This window comes from Sinohyriopsis cumingii, chromosome 7, assembly GCF_028554795.1.
Source record: "Sinohyriopsis cumingii isolate HCF-2022 chromosome 7, ASM2855479v2, whole genome shotgun sequence".
Taxonomy (NCBI): Eukaryota; Metazoa; Mollusca; class Bivalvia; order Unionida; family Unionidae; genus Sinohyriopsis; species Sinohyriopsis cumingii.
Window position 1 is genome coordinate 12,389,570 of NC_142967.1, and position 23,086 is coordinate 12,412,655.

At 32.4% G+C, this 23,086-nt stretch overlaps 1 protein-coding gene across 1 annotated transcript in view; it reads left to right on the forward strand.

Annotated features, from left to right (window-relative positions):
• The window catches only part of LOC149794746 (uncharacterized), a 159,799-nt gene that overhangs the window by 13,487 nt on the left and 123,226 nt on the right, over nucleotides 1-23,086 (forward strand). Inside the window, exons 3-9 of the mRNA XM_089966230.1 lie at nucleotides 1,033-1,080; nucleotides 2,292-2,352; nucleotides 8,190-8,226; nucleotides 8,669-8,727; nucleotides 10,545-10,660; nucleotides 13,366-13,600; nucleotides 21,927-22,007. Of these exons, the coding sequence (XP_089822356.1) occupies nucleotides 1,033-1,080; nucleotides 2,292-2,352; nucleotides 8,190-8,226; nucleotides 8,669-8,727; nucleotides 10,545-10,660; nucleotides 13,366-13,600; nucleotides 21,927-22,007 (637 nt within the window). The remainder of the gene's footprint in view (nucleotides 1-1,032; nucleotides 1,081-2,291; nucleotides 2,353-8,189; nucleotides 8,227-8,668; nucleotides 8,728-10,544; nucleotides 10,661-13,365; nucleotides 13,601-21,926; nucleotides 22,008-23,086) is intronic.

Consider the following 23,086-nt stretch of genomic DNA (forward strand, 5'->3'; position numbering starts at 1 on the left):
TTACATCTAATTTTCATTTACAGGATCCTTTCTTATTCCTTTTCATTTATAGTAATAACTTTGTTTGAATAACTTACGCTCTTAATGCTTCTTTATATCATTACTTACCTCACAGCATATCAGTTAAAAGCACTGAGTGGAAATTGTGCCTGCCATATATGGTATAGATAAGTGTTCATTGAAACAGTATGAAATGCTGTAAAAAAAATTTAAAAGGGTGAAAATAAAGCAAATACACATAAAAGCTACAATATCTAAACTAGATTTTAGAAGTAACATTGATTTATCAAATAGCTTTATTGATCTTCAGGAAAGAAATACAGTAAAATAAGCGAGGAGTGGGGCTTTCTTTATCATTATGTGGCTAACTTTTTGTTGGGTCTTTAAATTTATGGTTCAGGGCAACATCTAAATCCAACAAAATTGGTACCCATGAAAATTAGTGATATGACAGTGTTAAAGTTTGTAAAAAAAATTAAAACAGCCTTTTTAACTAGCAAGGCTTTTAGAAAATGATGTAGTTTTTATAAATTTGTACATGTTTACAATTGAAGAAGGCAGAGGGGCACATTAGTAGGGCAGAGCAGAATGGCAGTGTGCCCCTTGCCCCTCTCTTTCTAACTGGAGCATTAGACATAATTAAAATATTTTGGAGTATCAAATTTCCTAAAAATTTTCTTGTTACATCATGATCACATAAGTTTTGCATCATTTTCATTACTTTTCTGAAGGAGGATTTAATTTATTTATTTTTTGTGGACCTATTGAAACAAAATGGAATACCCAGCTTTTGTGTGATGAATTTATGAGTGAATCTTGTTTATTTTCTTCTTTGTAATATTTTTCTCTTATAAGAAAAGAGATTGCCCATATAATTAAGAGCCATTCATTTTATTGGAAGCTGTGGATAAAGTTGTTGGGGTGCACTCCTTTCCAGGGATGTGCACTATTTAAAAGATTCATATAAAACTAACTCTAATTGCATTTGTCTTGTTTTATGTGATTAATTTTTAATTCTTCTTTTTTTGTCAGATATGGTGGAGTTGTTGGAAGGGTGCACAATTACTTTACTAATCTTGAGTAAGGTGACATTTGTAATTAACAGCCTCATTATTAGACGTGTTGAATATATCATTGCTTATTCAGGTTGAAAAATCGTATTTCACAAATTTGTCATAAGAAATGCTCTTGCTGCCTCATAATAATTGATAACTATTGCTGAAAATTTCATATTAATTAATGAAGTGATTTATGATTTTGACCAAGTAACAATTCTGTTCTGTATTGTTATGTATTTCTATCACATATAGATAAATATTGACTGAGTAAATATATTGGATTCGGTATTTTAATTATGATTCTAAAAATCATTTATGAAGTTTGTTTTCATTTTTAGCTTTACTGGTTATTTACCAGAAGAACTTACGGGATAGCTTGTTGTCTGTCATCAGCTGTACGTCATTTAACATCGGACACCAGTACATCTGTTAACACAAGTTGTTATTGCTTAACCTTGCTACTTTTCCTAAATGGAAAGTCATGTTGTTTTCACTTGAAGACTTGTTGGTCCTGAATGAAAATGATGCCAATCCGACATTCATCTTGAAAATCTTGTTATTGCTACTCCTCCAGAATTGATGGTCATATTGACATAGGGTTTTAAGCAAAAAGATTCTTATAATATCTAATTGGTCCTAAATGAAAGTGGTACCCCACAGACATCCAATGTGACCGTCACAATGAATTTTTTGAAAATCTTGTCACTAATTCTACTGAATGGATGGTAATATTGTCTAGGGGTTTTCATCAAAAGTCTTTTAATGTTGCCTTGTTTATCCTTAATGAAAATGGTGCTAATCTAGCATCCAATTTGGCTGTCACAGTGATTAATTGAAAATCTTACCACTTATGAATATCAGAGCTGGTTTTAAAACTTAGCAATTAAAAAGAAGAAATTGTCTTGAATTCATGGAAATTCATTTTGGGCAGTAGAGTGTCATTCCTTGTGAGGAACTCTTGTTGTTTGAATGTAGTTTGGTTGTCTAAAATAAATTAGAGGGAAATTGTTAAATCTCTAATACTATGCTAATCCCTATCAAATTTAGTTGATTTCATTTAGTATTTTAATTTCATGTATTTAAGAATATAAATAATTTGAATAATAATCAAAAACTTGCATGTTTAATTCATAAAAATGAATAATCGAAATGTGTATTTCAGATGCCAGACATATTTTGATAAGGTTACTAGTAAAGTAGTGTTACACATTTAAGGGATTTAAATTTTTTCAGACAAAGAAAATGCTGTCTACTTCTTGCAGCTTGTAAAACTACATTTAGCAATGTCAGAATAGTAAGTATAATGGCCTTTTACTGTATTGCCCCTCAGTATAATACAGCACCCATTAATATAGCTTTTTTATCATTGCTACTGAACTAATATGAGTTGATTGGTAGCTTAAAGCATTATTATATACGTTAGACTTTTTGGTAGAGTGGCAACATATCCCATTATGATGATTCCTTGCTTGTAATATATGTGTGCATTCCTATAAATTCACAACATACAATTAAAAACAGAAAAGGACAAATGGTTTCATCTTGTTTTATTTTATTAGAGAAAGAGAATGATTGAAGTGTGTCCTATTCGTTTCATTTACTGTTCATTCAGAAGTTTTTTCAATTCATTTTACCAGAAAGCAAATCATAAAAAGATTCTTTTTAATTTTGAAAAACAGTTTAGAAGCAGATTTAGGCAACTGTCCAGTGTATTCAGATATGCTGTTGGGTGGGGGATATAGAGAGAAATATTGAATTTAATTTTTCCTCTTTCATAGGGTAATTGAATTATAATTGAAAGGACATTTTAAAATTTTATTTTTGCTTTGCTGTTAAACAAGGGGGATTGAAAGCATAAGAACATGATGAATGATTAATTTAGCTATTGGTAGCATTTAGTAAGGTGTTTCCCCATGTCATTTAGTAAGGTATTTCCCCATGTCATTTAGTAAGGTATTTTCCCATGTCATTTAGAAAGGTATTTCCCCATGTCATTTAGTAAGGTATTTCCCCATGTCATTTAGTAAGGTGTTTCCCCATGTCATTTAGTAAGGTATTTCCCAGTGTCATTTAGTAAGGTGTTTCCCCATGTTATTTAGTAAGGTGTTTCCCCATGTCATTTAGTAAGGTATTTCCCAGTGTCATTTAGTAAGGTGTTTCTCCATGTCATTTAGTAAGGTATTTCCCCATGTCATTTACTAAGGTGTTTCCTCATGTCATTTAGTAAGGTATTTCCCCATGTCATTTAGTAAGATGTTTCCCCATGTCATTTGGTAAGGTATTTCCCCATGTCATTTAGTAAGGTGTTTCCCCATGTCATTTAGTAAGGTATTTTCCCATGTCATTTAGAAAGGTATTTCCTATTGTCATTTAGTAAGGTATTTCCCCATGTTATTTAGTAAGGTATTTTCCCATGTCATTTAGTAAGGTATTTCCCTATGTCATTTTTAAATAGATACAGTTTATCCTTAAAATAATATTTACTAAACGTGGGTATTTAAAATACATGTACAGTCTAACCTGTCCTAACTGTCACCATTACTCATGGACATTCTGATCTCTCCCAACAAATTTCTTATATATTATATGTTAGCACCATGTGTTTCCTAACCAAACAGTGTTTTCTCCTTGCCTTTAACAGTCACTTGAGCATATATCTTCATTGACTGTTAAGTCTATGCAAACTGAATGTTTGCTTCATGAAAAAAGTATTGTTTAGTTAAATGAATATCATGTTAGTCATACTGAAAACATTTTTTATCTGGCTTTAAGTCTAGTCATGCTGACAGTGTAACTCAGAGGTGTCAATATGTAAAATTCCAAACCAAAGCAGTTTTTATTATTATGGTTGAGGGTCAAAGCAATTTGTTTGCTGGATAGTGGGAAAAGTAGTTGTGTTTGACTGTACTTATATTCTCTTTGTGATGTGTATAATATTAAGATTGAAAAGTACGACTGGTTAATCTCATATAAAAGCAGAGATGCCACTATTTATAATTCATTCCACACAGCATTGCAAATTGTATCCTATCTGTAACTCAGAAAATTTTCAGGTCAGCATTATAAAATGTTGCTAAAAGTACCTAAATCATTTCATACCAAGTATTTACATTATAATTGGTCAATTCTTGTATTTTTCATCAATCATTGGCCACAAGTTTACTGCTCATTTCAAAGCCTATTTTCCAAGTTCTTTGTCCCTGGTCACATTAGTATTAATGGTAATGAAAGTGCACATAAAGCACCATAACTGCACTGCAGTCATGGAAATTTCATTTACAGACTTCAGATATTTAAAGTGGCATGTTCATCATACTTAGCAAAATATTTGCAATGAAAACTCCATAAACAAGCTTAGGGACATTATTAAAGAGATGCCTTCTGACATAGAATAAATTGCAAAGAAGAAGTGTTATTTTGCCAGTTGTGTATGGGACATGCATACCCGACTTGTGCATTCCTGCTGAACGGTGAACATTAGCCAAAGTGCATACCTTGCCAGTATCCACTGACAGAAGAACATGTTCTTATCAAGTGTATAAACTTCCACCCTACAAGAGAAGTTTCTGAACTCATTTGAAGATGTTATGATTATGTACCAGTAGACAAATCATGGACTTTGTGAGATAAAGCATTTTATATTTTTTTACTTTGTCTTTTTTTTTTATTAGAGTCAGACCCACTTATCTCAACCTCGGTTACCTTGAGAACCCATGGATATAGAGTGTTTTGGTCCAGTCTCGAAAAAATCCTTCATTGTTTTGCTAATTTTTCTCCAATTATTTAAACTCTGTTAAGTCAACAACCCCATTATGCTGGACATAAGTTTCAGTCTGATGTAACATGTGGACCCACTTAATTTGAGGAAGTGCAACTTTCAATGTCCATCTTGTAGAAATTTTACAAGAAATATAACGGTTCCACTACTACTGGTACCTCATAAAGTCTTGGATGGAAAAAGTTGGTACAAGACCAAATTTTACTGTTACAAATTGTCTCATCGATGAATGTATTATCACTTGCACAGAGTGGAGAAAATTATGTTATAAACAATACTTTGGAGTAAGAAAATGAAATGAATGTGTTTCTGACCTTTTCACTACCAACCCTTATGATTTTGCCATAAGTCTTATGAAAAATACCCATTGAATATGGAATTATGTGATAAAAGCCAAAACTATGTAAAAATGATTGAAATATGTTTGGTGTTGAAAACTCATGTTAATTGGTTCATCTGTGTTTGATTTGGGTCCAGATTTCACATTAGAATTAGTGGAATTAGTCACGGAACCAGACTAATTTTACAGCAGTATTTCAGAGGCTTTAAACTGACCATATTTTTTCATGCAAAGCGTCTGCATGATCAAACTGAAGATTATATAATTTTTTTAAAATGGTGTCCAGCAAGCAATTCATGTTGACTGGGCGCTTATCAGATATAAACTTCTGAGAAAGTGGTGGATGTAAGGTGAAGTTGTTTACCTTTGCAACATGCACATTGGAGAGAACGTTGGTATACCTCTATGTTAATTTCATGTACTGTGGCTGAAATTTCATTGGATATTGTACTTGTGGAAATTTTAAATGATCTAAGCACACATCTGACTAAAATGACTGCTCCCTTGTGCTAAAAAATCAGCCTGTATTAGTCTAAAGTACACTATCTTTAGCAGTTATTCAAATAGGGAAGATGAATTTTGCCAGACTAGACAATAACAGTTTCTGAAAGTGCATTGAATGAATTACCAAATATATAAAATGTAAAAAAAAGTTATCAGCTCTTTATTTTACTACTTACCTCTGAAGTCCAGGAAGTGAAAATGACCAAGTGGAGCTAGCAGTTTTTTAAGAGGTGCAAATTTGAAGTAAGGCCAAGTTGTATACTCTATAACACATATTACACCCATCAATCATATACCAAAATAAAGGGAATTAAAGGTTCTTTGAATTATACCTAAGATATACAAGGTCTTTTTTAAATAGCCAGTATAACCAGTGAGGACACCCAGGGAAATTTTTTTTGTTTAAAATTCTAACCCTATGCAAAATACAAAACTGGTGAACGCCACCTTAAAACAAATATGAAAATATTTGCATTTTTAAAAAAAAAATTCGTATCGTTATGTATGATGTTCTGAACAAAATAGTACATTAACATTGATTTTATGCATGAAAATAAGCTAATTATGCTTTGTTTGCTCTTGCTTACACAAAATGCCATGAGGTAATATTATGTGTGTAATGACATTAATTATGGGGAAATTAGAAGTCTTAGAGTACAGTAGTGAAGACAAATTAAATTTAAAACTGTTGCACTAAGTGAAATATATTGTATATCCTTTATAACAGTATAATTATATGTATGACTGTCTATTTTATTGTATTATTTTACTGCATTAAGTGAAAGAAATACATAGTTAAAATGTTTCTTATCAGTTATTTGTATTGAAATTAAGAAATAAATGTTGACAAAGCGAATTTGCTTTCTTCCATATTAAATAATAAGCAAATATTCTAACCTTTGACCTTTGACTTCCATCAACCTGCTCTGTTCCATCCCTTTTCAGATTGTAAATTTATTGGTGACATGTGAGGAACAATTATGACAAGTTTTTTGAGAGGTGCACATTTGAAGTTAGGCCAAGCTGTATACTCTATAACCCATATTACACCTATCAATCATATACCAAAATAAAGGGAATCAAATGTTCTTTGAATAATACCTAAGATATACAAGTTCCTTTGTAAATAGCCAGCATAACCAGTGAGGACAGCTGGGGAAATTCTCTTTTTTTAAATTTCTAACCCTTTGCAAAATACGAAACTGGTGAGCACCACCTGAAGACAAAATGTAAAATAGGCCTCTTAAAAAGTGTAAATAATCAGCATAGAAGAATAACAATAAATATTCATATTCTTGTGAATAAAAGCTGGAAGGGACACAGTTACGTTTATTGGACATCGCATGTCAATTTGAGTATGTCTTGTGGCAGGAGATATGATTGCCATCATCATGTGAAATGGAAAAAGAATTTCCAAGAATTATGTCAAGTTGAGAGATAGTAACAAGCCATTGAGCTGCATAGGGTTTGGAAGTGAAGTTTGTTCAAATGTACTAATGGTAAATAAGGTCTATGTGTACTTAACAAACTTTAAAGTTTGACATAATGTTTACCATCACTGCATGCTTTGAATATTGAACTTCTAAATACATTTTCCAGCTTTACAATAGCAGTTTATGATATTTTGTTACATCTTACTGAAAACTGGTGAAACATACAGAAACAAATCAACTGCCTTACTGAGACGGTTTCATCAGGGTTGGCAGGTCTGCTTTACAGGAGTTGCATTCATAATGGACAAAGTGTTTCCATTCTTTGTGAGTGAAAGCCTTAACTTCAGTATGACTAGATCACATAACTTACAGTCATCTATAAATATAAACCAGCAAAATTCCAAACCAAGCTGGCCCCCAGCAAATAAACATATGGTAATTAATTTGCATTGAACAAAAGTAAATAAAAATACTAATGATATTTTTTTAAAAATCCATAGTACCCAGTATTTTACAAAAATGAACTTGTTGATTTCTGGGCCGTGATTACAGATTCTTCATGCAAATGGAATGAATCAGAAAGTGACTACTAGGATTTTAACATCTGTGAAACAGAAAGAAGATTGCTTTCATTTGTATTGTTCTATCTTAAATCAAATATCAAAGCCTTGCAATCTATCAAAGTTATATGCTGACTTTCCTTCTGGTGTTGTGTTGTTGCTGACAATCACTGGTCAAAGTCAGAGTGGGATATGGGCAAATGTAGGTCACAGTTACATACTTTTTACATTCCAGTGATTACATTCAGTTTTTGAATTTAGGTAATTTTTTGGTACTGTTGTATGCAAGTTCATTGAACTTGATGGGTGTATTTATCATGAAGTGGTACCTAATGCTCACCATGTTCAATAGTAAGTCATAGTGGCTTACTTTTTTATGTTTTATGCTCCAGTGATTATATCAAGCTTCTACATACAGCTCTGTTCCTTTGACACTTTAAGAATTTTACCACAACACAGCAGGTGAAACATCATACAGTGGAATTCGTGTCTTTAATTTTTTTTAATGTCTTATAGGTTCGGAATGATGGAAGAGATTCTGGGTTGGAAGAAGGTATTTAAAATCTATATATTTTTCATGTGTGTAAACTTTGGATTAACCCAAGGATTTTTTGGTGTCTGGCAATCAATACTGAACGGATTAATTTTTATCTTGCTCACTAAGCACATATACATAACAAAATATCAGTTTTTTCATGTCATGTTTTTAATATTGTTTTTCAGAATGGCATTGTAGTTTATTTGATTAAACTCCATTTCTCTGAAAGTGTTGCATGTATATTGATGAACTTAGTCATTATGTGCAACCTGATAGGTACTATTACTGTTAGGTAATGCAAGGTCATAGTGATCTACTCTTAAAGTAAGTGTTGTGGTTGTGATTAGGTTTGGGAAACGTGTGGCAGTAGATTTTATAGATTGTTTTTGTTTTGTGTCCAGTTCATTTTTAATATATTATCCTACTCTTTTTAAAAATATGTTGTATCTCATTCCAGGGGCAATGATGAAGAGCTCTGTGGACAAAGCTTCTTTTGTATTCACTTTAGATGCCCAGGTAAATGATATTAACTGGTATTATTGATTTCAGTGCATCTTCTTTGAACATATTTCTTGTTTGCATACATGTATAAATCAGAGATCAGGATTCAGAACTGACTTGTACAATACCTGAAGTACTTATAATGTTTGATCTTTAGGGTCTTTTTAAATTGATTTACATTTTTTTATATATATACTTTCAAACATATGTTAGTTCATTCCACCAGGGCAGGAAAAATTTTAAAAATTTACCGCTTTCCTAGAATGGGTATTTTTGAAATTTTAACAAAAGATTCCTTAATGTTTAAAAATTATTTCATGTAAAATTTTGAGCAAGTAGCATATGACCCAACATAAAGAGCAAATTCATTTACTTTTCCTGGGCTGCCTGACAAAGGATTTTTCTAACTTTTTTTTAAAATGAAGGTCTTGCTAAATCCTTTTCACTCCAGTTATACGTTGCTGAATAAAAGAAAATCATCAAGTGCAGTTGATATCTTAAATATTTTAGGGATATTTGAGGAAGAAAGCATTTGTGCTTTAATATCATGTTTTATGTTAATTCATCCACATCACATGCAGAATCATAATATTTGCATAGTAAAGTCATGTCCGTTGGTAAGGCAATTCATATTGATTGGTAAATACATCAGGATGATTGCATAGTATAGACAAGTCTGTAGTTAAGGCAGTTAATGGCTGATAAATACATGTGGGTAATTGCATAGTATAGACAAGTCTGTAGTTAAGGCAGTTAATGGCTGATAAATACATGTGGGTAATTGCATAGTATAGACAAGTCTGTAGTTAAGGTAGTTAATGGCTGATAAATACATGTGGGTAATTGCATGGTATAGACAAGTCTGTAGTTAAGGCAGTTAATGGCTGATAAATACATGTGGGTAATTGCATAGTATAGACAAGTCTGTAGTTAAGGCAGTTAATGGCTGATAAATACATCAGGATGATTGCATAGTACAGACAAGTCTGTAGTTAAGGTAGTTAATGGCTGATAAATACATGTGGATAATTGCATAGTATAGACAAGTCTGTAGTTAAGGTAGTTAATGGCTGATAAATACATGTGGGTAATTGCATAGTATAGACAAGTCTGTAGTTAAGGCAGTTAATGGCTGATAAATACATCAGGATGATTGCATAGTATAGACAAGTCTGTAGTTAAGGTAGTTAATGGCTGATAAATGCATGTGGATAATTGCATAGTATAGACAAGTCTGTAGTTAAGGTAGTTAATGGCTGATAAATACATGTGGGTAATTGCATAGTATAGACAAGTCTGTAGTTAAGGTAGTTAATGGCTGATAAATACATGTGGGTAATTGCATAGTATAGACAAGTCTGTAGTTAAGGCAGTTAATGGCTGATAAATACATGTGGGTTATTGTATAGTATAGACTGATCTGTCATTAAAGTAATTAATATTGGTTGGTAAATATATGAGGATAATTTTACTGTGTAGACAGGTCCATAGTTAAGGTAATTAATAGTGGTTGGTAAATACATGGAGATAATTGCATAGTTTACACAAGTTGGTGGTTAAGGCAGTTAATAGTGTTTAGTAAATACATGGGGATAATTGCATTGTATTATAAGAGGTTATTTGCCACTGGCATATACATTGAGTTTATACCTGTTTGGTTGACATTTAGAGCATGGAATATTAACAGCATTACTTCATTTCAAATCATCTCTGCATATAACATTTTCATCTTATTTAAAATATTTGCATGAATATATTGGCAATCAGTGGCAATCAGCACGTATTTGATACAAATTTAATATTAGTACAAGCATTTTCTACTATTCCTATAGGAGTTTAGAGTTTTCCAGCAAGCATATGTGTGTGCAGCCTTTCCTGTGCTCGGAGCCCCTGAACCTCCACCTGATCCCTCCCCCTTTTCAACTCCAACAGATCAACAGCCACATAGGCAAGTGCTAGAGCATTTTTTTTTTGACCTGCTAAGACTATCTGTGTATACAATGTGCATGGTGCCATGTTATTACATCTATGAAATATATTTAGATCTTGTCACAGTTCCTGATATCATAGTGTGCACAAATGTTATTACAGCCATTTTTTCAGTTCAAGAATTTTTTTAATGAAATTTAAATTTTATTTCCTATTTTATGTTCAAGTTTGAATAAAGAATTTCCTTCACAAGTTTACTAACTGGTGTTCTCTGATGACATTCATTGTGATTATTAAATTTCAAACTTAGCAGGCTCTCGGTAGATTTCTGGTCAGATTTCCCTTGTGAAATGGTGTGTTCATATGTCTGGTGCTATCACATCTTCACCAGTATACCAAATTCAAATCCACTATGCTTGAAACATTCAATGCAAACTAATAAACTTTGCTACTCAACTGCACTGACATAGACTCTGATTTCCCAGCATTATTGAACTTGCTGATGGTGTAAAATTTTAGCATTGGAAGAAAGTACACAGTTCAACATGTTGATATGAATTGACCCAGCCCAAAAATTAAGAAATTCCTTATACAACATCTTGAAAAAAAAGAACAACAATTAAGCAAGACAAAAAAATAAATGCAGACAAAGGTCTGGATTCGCCAGTGTGTCGGTAAGATGTCAATAATTATATTTTTAACCATGTGCAGGGTCACTGATCAAGTGACTCCACTGTGTTGCTTATATAATTAGGAGAACTGGTTATTGTTCCGATGGGGAATCCAGTCATCATTCCCTCGAAGGATACCAGAGGCATTTGTTGGATACTTGTCATTCCTTCCTCCTATTTACATATTCTCCTAATGTAATGTGATTGGGTAACATATTTGAAGGAGAAAGCAAATTTTTTAGTAAATTTTGTTTCTCCCCGAATAATTATCCAATCACATTACTTAAAAGTCCTCACAACCACCCCACCATGCAAGTATCCTTGTAAGTATATCACTTAGCTAAAAACTAGTGACACCTGGTGGTGGCAAGGGAAGGTAATGGGCAAGAGTTATTGCCCTTTGTCTACATGAGATAGAAAAAGATGTTTTTAATCTTTTAGTAGGCTGGATTCTTGAGGTAGCAGGCTATTATTCATAACATCATGTGATTGGGTAAGCATTCTTGGAGTAACATAATTTACTCTAAAGATTGTTTTCTGCTGAAATAATATTTTGTTGGTCTCATTTAAATCTCACCTCTTTGAAAGGTTGGCAGATTTGTAATGAAAGACTTATAACACCTGAATAAATATCCTGCCTTTGGTCTTAAACTTTTCAAATTGCAATACTAAGGTAATCAATTTATAGCTTGTTGTGTACACATATCATCTGTTGTTTAACAGTTCTTAATCAGATTGTACTGGTTAATAAAATGTAAAACATTTTATAATATTTTTTTTTAATAGATATTTTAAACAATCTTTTAATTTTTAAAAGTGGTAGATTTCAGGTATAAAATTATGTGTGGAGTAGATGGCCTTCAAAGCAGTATTTCTGTCTGCTGATAATATTAAATGTATACACAGTGGCTCAGTGGTTATCATACTCATGACTGAAAACACAAAACCATACCATTGTGTCATTTCCTCATTTCCAAGAATTAGGACTGAGTTTTTATTGCATTGCAAATAAAGACAAAAGAGACCAGATATCCCAAGATAACTTAAGTCAGATGAGCTGTTATTTGAGCATTCTATTCAGGACATTTTTCAATGGTGGCTTGCCATGCTGTCCTTTCACTGCACCAGGTCTTTTTCTCTGCCATGCCATTTAGTTTACATAGTATCATGGCCTTATGTTTTACAACAGCTTATCCATTTTTGGTTGCAAAATGTCCCTTTTTGTTTGTCATGAGTCACTTACGTCCTCAACTTAATTTCAGTATTTGTTATGATCATAAGTGGCAGTATGCTTATGCCCAAAAGTTAGGCTTGCAGGTCATGACCGATTAACAATGGTGCTTAAAGATGGTTTTTGTTTATTGGAACTGAATTGCTTGGGGCAGTGTGTACATTCACTGGATAATATTTAGGGATTATGTTTTTCAACATGTATTGACTTTGCAACAATTGACTGGGTATGATCCATTTTATTTATTGTAAATGGTATGCTGATTATTCTCACTTATGCAAGATGTTAACAAAATTAATGTTGTATAGTAATGGATTAAATCTGAGCTTATTATAAAAAAACGTTTTTTTTCAAATAGTTTCTGGAAGGTTTGGATTTTTGTTGGTAATAATTTAACTACATTCATATTGTTTATTGTTCCAAATTAAAGCAAAAAATCAAATAGAAAATCTATTTGCAGTTAATGCAAGTAGAAAATTGAGTGGTGAGCTAAATGCTACTGACTGATTGTAGAATTCCCTTCAATAAATTAAATCATCGTTTGTCCAAGGAATATGTTACTCATCTGGAACAGGATATCACGCAAGGCAGGAACTGTTTGATACATTACTTGTTTCAGAAATATTTAGCATTGCTTATAAGATTCTGAAAAATAACTTTCCCAGAGATGTTCTAGTTTCTTGCCATCAGCTTTTGGCATGAGTCATTGAAGTAAATTGGAGGAGCATGTTTTTTTACCTGTCTGCTTTAATTATCTGCTTTACTTGCCAAAGGCCTTTGTTACCAAAATATCATAACAATATCTGTATAATTTTCTTGCAGATATGCATACTCTAATCTTCTATCCATGGGGCGACCGTTGACCCCTCCTTCTCTCCATGACAGTGGTGTTGAGGATCCAGAAGATACATCTGTGGTGCCTGCTGAAACATTGTTTGAACTTTTGCAGAGAGCTTTCCGTCTCACACCAGAGAAATTCGTGCTGTATAAGAAAAGCATAACTGCTCAGTATCATGGCAAATCAGTAGAAATGGCAAGTTTTAACTTCATTTGCATTACATAAGCCTATGCTACAGACTTCATCACCAGGAAGTTGTATTTTGATATGGGAAGGGTGTCAGAGGTCAAATATACAAAACTTGCAATGACATGGCATTTTTTAATATTTTATGACCAAACTTCGTACATGCATTCATAGGAGGAGGACCGATTATACAATATGTGGGTCATGGTCCTGATGTGATGTTGGGATAAGGGGAAAGCATAAAATATACCATGCAAATATACCATGGCAAGAAATGGAAATAGCTCTAGTTTAATTTTGTCTTATTTGTTTTCTCAAACAGACGTGTGCGTTAAATTTTACATTAGTGGATGTGACAGTGCCATAGATTTTATATTAAAGTTTTTAGCCATATCACATATATTATGTTTTTTTTTGTAGATGAGACATGGTAGTCTGTACAGTTATAGTTGTTAATGGCCCACTTTGTTAAAGACTTTTTATGGTTTCACTTTTTCAAAAAATGACACGAGACATAGTGTACATGATAACATCCTTAGTCACTTGTGTAGTCAAGTTTTTGTGCAAGCAATTATCAAATTTTTGTTCAAGCCCATAACCTTGAAAAGGGTGAGAAGGGACATTCCAAGACCAAAGGCAGTGGGTGTACTACAATAAAAATTAAAAATTACATGCAGGACAATTACAGCTGACTCTTATGACCAACTTGGTTGTAACCAATTATGATGCTATATCAAATTTGATGTTTCATTGATTAAAGGAATTTGGCATGGTTGAAAGCTTAAATGCAGTGTCATGTAATTGATTTATCACAACTTTCTTAGTAATTTATTTCGGCAGATATTCTCAAAACATCATACTAGGATATGACAGGTGTTAATTTTACTTTTTTTTCATTTTTGTAAAACAATGGATCTGAAAACCTCCAGCTAGCTTGTTATGCATGATTATGTTTTGACAGATTATCAGCACAAGCATCTGATGTGTGGGCGCAACATGATTGCAGCTTTTGTCTAAAATATATACTTTTCTTTTATGAATTTCATAAGAAGAGTCTATGATCTTCAATCTATGCAAATTTGATGATTTTTAAAAACTTATTCAGCAATTTTATTGGGTACTTTTTTCATACTCTTTGATGCAGTTACCTTTTTGGGGGGATAGGTATTGACCTAGGAGTAGCACAAAAACATGCATGCAATCCTGTATATTTTTAAGCTTTTTTCATTAACTCTGTAAAAATATAAACAAAAATTGAAAAGATAAATACTCTAACATTACTTCCCTAGCTATGTAAGATACAACATGGGAGAGTTATAAATAATGTATCTTTTTTATTCCATGAATTACTTATTCATCATGCTGATAAAGGACTGGTTCACTTTTGACTAATGGCAGCTGTATGTCAGATTTTTATGATATTTTTCAAAATATAACTGCTGTATGGGTACTTCATGAAACAGTTTTGTTTTCAGCATGGTATTTGTGTTTTCTGTGGTTTTAGTGCAAAATGAGAAGGATGTAATACACAAAAGAAATCTTCAAACGACATGCATCATCATCATTGTTCTGAGTGAAGCATTCAGTTTGTTTACTACAGTGTATATATAGATGTCACAGAGGAAGAAGTTCATGTTCTCTTTTCCGTTTACAATGCTGTTGTGCATTTCTGCACACTTAAGGTTTCAGTCTCCAGTATTGAAGCAAAATGCATACCGAATTCGACCGATTGATGAAAATAAAATAAAGCAAAGCTTACCATTTGAAAAGTGGCAATTGTCACCAGATTATTCTGTTCAAAATATTATTAATTTTGGACACATGGGATAACACCACCCCTGTTTTCCTGACTCGTGATATGTCGGCCCATTCTGCGCACAACTTTGAAAAGATGTAATGTTTATCCATCAGGCTATAGAAATGAATTGTATTACTTTGGACTATTAATGTCAGCAGTTCAGTCGAGTAATTAGGTTAGGTTTTTACAAAATTCAATGTAAAAATGCCTATAAATGGCAAGATATGTTAAGTAAACTAAACTGATCTTAGTAAAGTTCAACATTTTTTATAAAAAAATAAGCTATTACATGGAAGAGAAACAAAAATGAATAGAATGCAATGTGTTTACAATGTCTTGTTGATGGGGAAAAGTTCCTACAGAATTTAAAAATAGACTATACGCCGGTGAATTTCTTGAGAATTTATGTTCTAGCGGCAAGTTGACACGTTGCATAGCAGACGATTTTGTATGTGTGGGACAACTTCTTGCAAAATTGGAAACTTGGATTAAAATGCAGTATTGTGTTAAGGTATACATTTCCATCTTTTATATAATGTATTTATTTGTATGATTCTAAAATATGCATAGTAAATCAGATTTTTTGTGTTACAGGTTCAAGAAGGTCATAGAGTGGGTCTTCATGTTGACATTTAGAAATCACATTTTCATGTGTATTTTGAGTCGAAATCTAGGAATTTTTTTTTCACTTTATGAATGTCACTTTCCTTAATTAAAGTACGATTGTTCTTTCTTGATACAAAATGGATTTTTGAACAAAAATAACACATGATTCAGTGTTTACAGAAATGATGTATAGTTGTGCAGAATTACCCGACGTGCAGAATTAGCCATCATGGTGGTACAGTGGAACCCCGCTATAATGCGATAATTGGGGTAAAAAGATTGGATCGCGTTAATAAAGGGGTCATGATGTCTAATGTATATGATGAATAGGGTATCAACATCGTTTACTATTGTGTCGTCGTGGCATGCAGTTCATCTATAATGCATGTAATTCCATTGAAAAATTGCACACAGATTTACAATATTCAGTCATTTTTTTCCCCAGATCATTGTCTGAATTCAACGTCTGATATACAGAATGAACAGAGTATCAACACCGTTTACTTGCTGTCTAATATTGTACCATTGGGGCTTGCAATTAATCCATAATATATGTAATTCCATTGCAAAAATTGCATACCTATTTAAACTATTCAATAATTTTGTCACACATCATTATGTGTCTGAATTCAATGGGAAAAATTAACAGCAAAATTGGGTTAAGAAAGACAAAGCACATATACGGTTCATTATGTTCCAGGGTCTATGAATGGTCTGTACAAATTTCATACTGCTAAAATTTTCTCATATGCATTTCCGTGTACATTTATCCATTGTAAATTTCCAATAATTAACGCTTGTACGCCTATTCGTTTGAATGATTACAGCAAGAATAATTAACAATTTACACATACTTTCAGCTTGCATCTAACTTTTACTTCAGATTCTGTGAATATTGAAAGAAACATGCGAAAAATACTATACTGTTAATTGCACGAAGTGCAGAGAATGACTTGCGTTTGTTAACTTGCTTTTCCATAACAGTAAAATATTTTATAAAAAATAGGAAATTAATAACGAGTTCATAAACAAACACCATACCCATGTAAACCAGAGAGCTAAGTGCAGTTGACCTGCAATGGTCATGAGTCACTTTTATAAATTGTTTTAAGCTGAACGCATGTACAATTTCATACCCTTTCAATTTCCAGCTAATAAAGTGGACATTATTTACTGGTCAATTGATTGCATCTAATAACACCACCAAGCCTAGCAAACATTTTGTCGGCTTTCACTTTTTGATGTTTATTAAATTGTGAGAATCTTTTATCAACCACCACATTGTCTGCTGCTTGGTTATGTATGCAGTTAAAGAAGAAACACGTCAGCTATTATTTGAGCAACGATTGTATACAGAATTAATTGAAGACAATCACAAAGATGACTTACTGGCTTTACTGATGGACCAGTAATAAGTATCATTTCCGATAATGTTTTTTTTGGCATAACACTTCAAGACCCTGGTGATATTGTTAAATGTCAGAAGCTATGCCATAATCATATTATATTAAAATTCATATGCAAACTCTTCCCCAAAATGATAATAAATGTTTTCTCGTACTTAAAAAAAAAAATTTTCCGGTAAGAGAAAAATACATATACATGTATTTAAAATTTCAGGAAACATGCCACGAATTAAATTCAAATTCATACATGATCTCTTCCCTATATTGATAATACATTTGTTATACACCATTTCAAGTACTATAAAAAAAAACAAAAAAAATTTTTCATGTGTGAATGAATATACAAAATTTCGTGAACCATGTCATGATCGCATTATATCCAAATTTGTGTTATAGTGGGGGTTTCACTGTATATTTATGAAAAACTGAAATATTTCTTGTTAGGTATACTATTCTAAAGGTTTCTTCAATATGGCAAACATTTTCTCAGTCAGAGATAGATATTAGTCATGTTGTATTGTTATGCTATTTGAAAGTTAGTTAAAGATATTGAAATAGTAACCATGAGGTTTCTTTACCTTCATATCAGACCTGGTCACTTCAAAACACCCTAGTTCATCTTCATTTTTACTGCTGTTGTTAATTGTCTTTATTATTATTATACAATTACAGAATAGTAGTGTGAAGAGGCTGTAAGGTTAGAAGCGTCTTTGGCATCATTTATTTTTTATTACATCCCTTGCTGCTTTGGGAGTTACTGCCCCTTGCTGCAAGGCTAGGGTAGGATGATTAGAATGGGTATATATTTCATGTAAATAAATTATAGGAAATAAACATCAAAGCAGTAGCAATAAATTTCGTAAGAGCAATAAAACATTCTATTTAAGGCAGACACACACACTCTTTGTGGAGCAACTACATGCATTTGTTGTTTCATGAAGATAATATTAATGCACTAAAATAATTGTTTCCTTTGTCTCACCTGTGCTGTATTTCTTAAATCATGTTCATTATTGCTATCTGCCATTTTCTATTTGTGGTGAGCTTGAATGTTAAAGCCAATAGGAAGCAATCTGTGCACATTTAGAAAGTGTTTGAAGTTTTATTTTTTCAAGTGACATATTTAAAGAGCATACAGACAGTAATTTATGTAACTTTTCATACACAAAACAATAATTATTAATTTCAAAGTATGAAAATTATACATAAAATAAGTAATTATCATTTTATGGACAGTGTATGAAAAATAAAGGGATCATACCCAAACAAGGTCTGTGGAACATACAATACTTGACAACCTAACGTTACTAACATACAAAATAAATGTTCAAATTCTGTCTCATTCTGCTTTCAACTCAAGAATCCAATTACAATAAAAATAAAAATACTAAAATGACATTTGTTGTTATTAGTGAAAGAGAGAGATGGAGATGACTGAAACGATAATTTTACAGTGTGCAAGCTCATCTGCATTTTTAGCAAACTTTGTTGCTGTTATCCCTTTATCTCATAGAGTGTATGTCTTTTTAGCCTTTCGATACACATGTAGCAAAGTTACCCAGTACAGTGCATTGTAAATAGAACACCTGTTACCTGTTCGACTCCATACACATAGGCCTGATGTTAACTGTTAAGGAATGTAGTGTATGTTATGTTTAACAGCAATTTTAACCATTTTACATTTTTGGTACACATCTATTATATGTGGGAAAATTTAAGAGTAAAGTCCGATCATTATAGCTGTGTAATTGATTTTCATGGAAGAATTTTTTATGTGCTTTAAAATCTTGAGATAACTCATTCAGCATCAAGTCAGTCAAGCCACATGACCAACCGTAGCTGCCATTTCTCATACTCAAAATTTACAAGTTCTTGGTCTGCATCTACATCACTAAGTCATCTGAATTTGATAATTTATAAAAACTAATTGCTGCCTGCATCAATATCAGAGCCTTTACCTAAGTTATTGAAGCTTTCATAGTTGTGATTCTAATGGTGGAAAATCCTAAGTACTGAATGAAATCTGCAACCTCCATTTTGGAGAGTGGAGAATACAACCCAGTTACTTTAAATATCAGATTTTGACCAGAGCATAAACAGCGACCATGTGATCTGACGTAATGGTCATTCACAGCAATGAATGTAGTATCTAAGAGGGGGTTTTCCCCGAAGGTGGCACTGCGAAAAACTGCTCAAGATGGCTGATGTTTACAAAAAGCATCAAAAGGTGCTTGTATGCTAATTGGGTAGTAGTGTCCAAAGGGGCTTGTGTGCGAATCGAGTAGAGGCGTCCAAAGGCAGTTGTATTCGAATGGAGTAGAGGCATCCAAAGGCACTTGCATCAGGTAAAAGGTTATGGTGTGTTGTGTTGGCAAAATGGTTAAGATGGTCTTAACACATATTAGTTATGGATATTAGTTATCATTAAATTTGTATGCAATGATGTGAGCCCAGGTTGTCCAGAAATTAAGTGCGACTTGTAATCGTACAGGAACAGTGACCTCATTATCAAATTACAACAAGCATTAAAGGAACTAAAAAAATGTTTTTAGTTAATGAGTTTGTGTGTGTACGAGAGAGAAAGAGAGATATGAAACAGTGTTGTGTCAGTGTGGAAAACCATGTTTATTCAAGGTGGTTTGTATTTGTAGCTTTTGGAAAGAGAGAGGAAAGAGAGGTTACAGGTCAATTGTAATCTGTATTTTCAGTTACTTGATGATTGATATCTACCTCACGCACTAGGACACTTCTCATGTCTGTGCGTGATTCTGTCCATTTACCCTCTTGTTTCGACTGTCTGTCCATGTAGGGACCCATCTATTTACCGTATCACCCATCTCTGTAATTCTTTCCATCCTTTTATTCATCTGCAAGTTTTTCTGCCAATGTGTTTTGAAAAACACCTGAACTAATGAAATTTGGTGTCACTTTAAAAGATTTGAAAGTTGTGATTTGATCAGTGACCTACAAGGTCAATAGAACATGACCTCATATTGACCATGAGATCTCCACTCTCAGCATGGTGATCAGATTTTTATCTTATTGGAGGGAGTGACTAAGTCTGAGCCCATTTGTTTGTTTTAAAATAATGGAAACCTGATGATTCCCCAAAAATCATATTTTTTAAACTTTTTTTTTGAGGAACACATTTTGTCAGAAGGACAGTACCAATTTTCTGTTGATGTAATACTCCAACTTTCACTTTTGTGTATAATCCCCCCCCACATCTCATGTTTTAATGCTTATCTGTATTTACTTTAATACAATATATTATTTATCCCATGGTTTGCAAATGGCAAGAAGGTGGGGGAACAATTAATCATTAATTCTACACCTCCGTCACAAATATGGCGTTATTATATTATATTATATATACATGTTTGTTGAGCTGAGGCCTAAAAGAAAAAGTCATGTTTGTTTTCTAAGGTAAGTCTTTTTTGAATAATGACTTCAACTGAGATCGTACTCAGAGTTATTTACTAAAATTTGTAGTCCACTTTATTTAATAGTCATGTGTTCATTGCACTTCAGTCAAGTACATATGATTCATCACTCTTAATAGACTCCTTTAAGTCTGCTCTGTTTCACTGTCTTTAAATTCTCTGAAGGAATTTTGCAATTTATTTCCAACAAGTTGATAGCTGCACATCATTTTGTTAAGAAATATATATATTAAAAGGTGTTATTTGCATGCATATCTCACATCTTTGCACAAGTATACAATGACAACAGGTGCAGAAGACAAAGTTTATCTGATCCATTCTTGAATCCTTTCAAATAAATTAATTAAAATTAGTATTAAAAGTTTGATTTAAACTGTATAAATCTCTGCTGATTTAGTATATGAATGAAATAGTGCTTAAAGACCTAATTTAATAATTTTTCATGACCTAAGTAAGATTTAATACTCATATTTTTCTTTCAAGTATTATTTTTCTTTCAAGTTTGGTTTAGAAATTTAAAATTGTTGTTGTTTTTGTAATCCATGAATGATCTTCTAAACAGCAATGAAGAACAAATATCTTTATTTTCAATACTGAGTGCATTTATGACTCAACTTAGTTCTTTCAGATTATGTCTTGATTAGCCTCGACTGCCACTTAACAAAATATTGCAGTGATGATGCAAGCACTGTATGTTAATATTGTCCAGAAAGGTACATTTCTGGCTTAAATTGCATTCTTCAGCATTCCACTACCATTTTGTCACATGACATGATATTGGCACATGCTAATGACATATCAGAGGTACCAATTTGAACTCTTATTGACATTGTAACATTTCATCGTAGAGATAAGTCTATCCACGAAATTTATTATTTTTTTTATACCAGATTTTAGGGCCATTTAGAGGGTAAAGTGAACCTAGTCCTTTATCTTATCAATCATCTCAAAATATATTTGTGTCTTGTGTTTTTGCCCATTGTCACATTGTTGGTGCAAAGTTATAGATTTTGCTAACCTGGGACAATTGTGCTTTGAGAAAAAACGATGTGTTATTTTATCATTAATTGGTTTTCACATTCACCTAATCACATGACTGCTTTCAGATTTTAGCAGAGGTGCTTGTAACCCAGCTAATAGCCCTAGAAAAGAACAGTAATCCATTCTATTGCCCTAAGAACTTTCTGGTGAGTATTGCATATATTTTTATCATTTGACATCCATCATGGTACCTTATCTTTTGATATATTTAATAAGATAAACATCTGTTAGACCTTTTTTGTAAATTGGTCATTTACAATTTTTTATCATATAATTAGTATGCATGTTCCTGAAATCACAAGTATGTATGAATGTATGATTTGTGTATCAGTACAGTATTGCCAAGACAGATTATATGTAGTTTTTTGGTTTCAATCTCAAAGTGCATTTTTTGAATACTTATGTTTTAGCTTTCTTGTTTAAGCCTTAGCCGAGGATTTTCTAAACACGTTGAATATAACTGTTTTTTTTTTTACATTTAAATTTCGGGGTAATTTGTTTCTGACTTAAAACAGGAAAAGATATTTCTTAATAATTAAGACACATTGATTTTATAGTCAGACTGTGTGGTAAATTTTGCACACCTGAAATGAAGGTGTCCTGTTTCATATCAAACTTGTCAACGTGAGTTAAGAAGGAAAGAGTTAAACTGAGTCCAAAGCACTTATACATAGATACAAAGTAGCAGATATGTTAAATTTTATATTATGTTAATGGTATATATAATTCAGTGGAGTATTTAAATCTCCAGTGTGTAACAGTATGTTTCATCAGTTGTTGTTAGTAGGAATTAGATATCTTTCCAATCTTCGGACAATGAGGGAACCTTGTTGATCATCATTCAATTTATTCTGAGATGATGACTTCCTTTAATGGCCTTTAGAAGTAAATTATTTTAATCGTTAAAAGAATTATCATTGTTTTGTATAAAATCAATATATTTTTGGTAATGCCTTCTTAATTGTTTGTGAAATGTGCTGATGTCATCTATTCCTTTAGTAATTGTTCTTGTTGCTCCACAGACTTGAACAAAATGAACACTGAAATTATATCTTTGTTTGATATCACATTTGATTGAAGGATTGAAGTTTTTATCAGCCAAGTAATTTTTACAAAATACCATTGTTTATCCAATTCTGAAAGAAATTACAATATATGTTGATAGTGTTCAGCTAAATCGCTTGTGTTCATCATGGGCTGTGGGTTTAAATTGATCTGATTTTGC